General features: G+C 50.0%; 1 protein-coding gene across 1 annotated transcript; it reads right to left on the reverse strand.

The window, feature by feature from the left end:
• Positions 1 to 138: 138 nt before the first annotated feature.
• On the reverse strand, positions 139 to 1,273 carry LOC118732794. Its single transcript, XM_036461905.1, has 3 exons — positions 437 to 1,273; positions 275 to 371; positions 139 to 210 (listed from the first exon to the last, which is right to left on the reverse strand). Exons 1-3 carry the CDS (start codon positions 1,231 to 1,233, stop codon positions 139 to 141), a joined length of 966 nt encoding a protein of 321 aa, XP_036317798.1. The 5' UTR covers positions 1,234 to 1,273.
• Positions 1,274 to 1,285: the final 12 nt, after the last annotated feature.

The raw sequence follows: 1,285 nt of genomic DNA on the forward strand, positions 1-1,285 counted from the left end.
ACGAAACCAAAAGCCATTTACGTGTTGCCATTGCATTTTGGCGCAGCACTCCCAGTTAGCTTACACATTTTAAAACGCAAATTTCAGCAACATATTTAAAGACAAATCCATAAACTTATTATCGAACTGCCAACGGCCTCACTTGCGATTGTCCGGAAACTTCCGATTTCGTGGACTGTGCGATACATCACGACGCGGAAACTCATCCAGCTGAAATCAAGCATTATCATTACTAACCCTTATATTAACTGAGACTACAATTTTGCCCACCAACCTTTGAGGAACTGCTTTTCGAGCGACTGGAGCTTGTCTGCCGCATCGGCACATCCATCTCATCGTCCGTGTAGCAGCTGTACTCACGCGACGAGTCACTGAAAATAGTAAACAAAATTTGCTTGAAAAGACCGCTTCAGTAAGCGCTGTTAACTGAACTAACCTTGGCTCAATTCCATCTTGTGTGTCAGGGTCCAGCAATGGCAACATATCCTCACCTTGCTGTAGAAGATCCACGCTGGTTATGGATTTGCTGCTTGCTACACCGTCAGCCTCATCGTCTGCACCGACCGTGCCTGCTTCCTCCGTCTCATCAGCGCCAGCGCCCACGGCTCCTTCCCTCTTTGCCTCATGACACTCGCACTGACAGTCTTCCGGCTTTACATAGTTGTAGTGGATTTTGCCGTCCATAGTCACATCTGGCTGTGGTGGCTGGTGTCCATGCCCGGGCCCTTGTCCGTGTGCGTGGGTGTGCGCCGCATGTTGCCCACTCGTTTGGGCGGCGTGAGTTCGGCTGCTGCTAGTAGTCGTGGAAATGACGCCGTCTTTGGGCAAAGCCGTAATTCGCTTTGGTGGCTTGCGTTTTTCCGGTATATTTTCGAAATCTATCCAATGTCCAGAGAGCTTTCGTTGCGTCGTTGTGGTGCCGGAGGTTGGTGTAATTTGCGTTTGCATGATCTGCACGGTGGTTGTGGTCGCTGTGCCGGCAGGTGACTTTGTTTTTGTTTCCTTTTCCGGTTTTTTTCTGCTGTAACAATTGTTTGTTAGAATCTTTGCGTTCCAAGTTGGCTGCATTGGCGCGCAGACCCTCCTCGGCGAACTCAAACCAAGACTTGCCGCTAGTGTTGGATGCTCGTCGTGGGGACTTTGAGCTCTGTACCCGCTCCTTAGTTGAGTCTTTACGTGGCAAACTGATGCGCAATTTCTCGCCGCGTACTGGCACAGAGCCACTAAGCTCATAAGCCGGCTCCTGAGGTGTAACTATGCCGCAATATTCCTCTAAGTGGGAAGG

Source organism: Rhagoletis pomonella, unplaced genomic scaffold (assembly GCF_013731165.1).
Source record: "Rhagoletis pomonella isolate Grant_MI unplaced genomic scaffold, Rhpom_1.0 Rhpom_scaffold_28453, whole genome shotgun sequence".
Classification (NCBI taxonomy): Eukaryota; Metazoa; Arthropoda; class Insecta; order Diptera; family Tephritidae; genus Rhagoletis; species Rhagoletis pomonella.

Coding starts and splice junctions, on each gene's coding strand:
- LOC118732794 (XM_036461905.1), bottom strand. CDS start 1,233: ATGAGCTTAGTGGCTCTGTGCCAGTACGCGGCGAGAAATTGCGCATCA. Junction 372..436: donor CAAGATGGAATTGAGCCAAG/GTTAGTTCAGTT, acceptor TACTATTTTCAG/TGACTCGTCGCGTGAGTACA. Junction 211..274: donor CGAAAAGCAGTTCCTCAAAG/GTTGGTGGGCAA, acceptor GCTTGATTTCAG/CTGGATGAGTTTCCGCGTCG.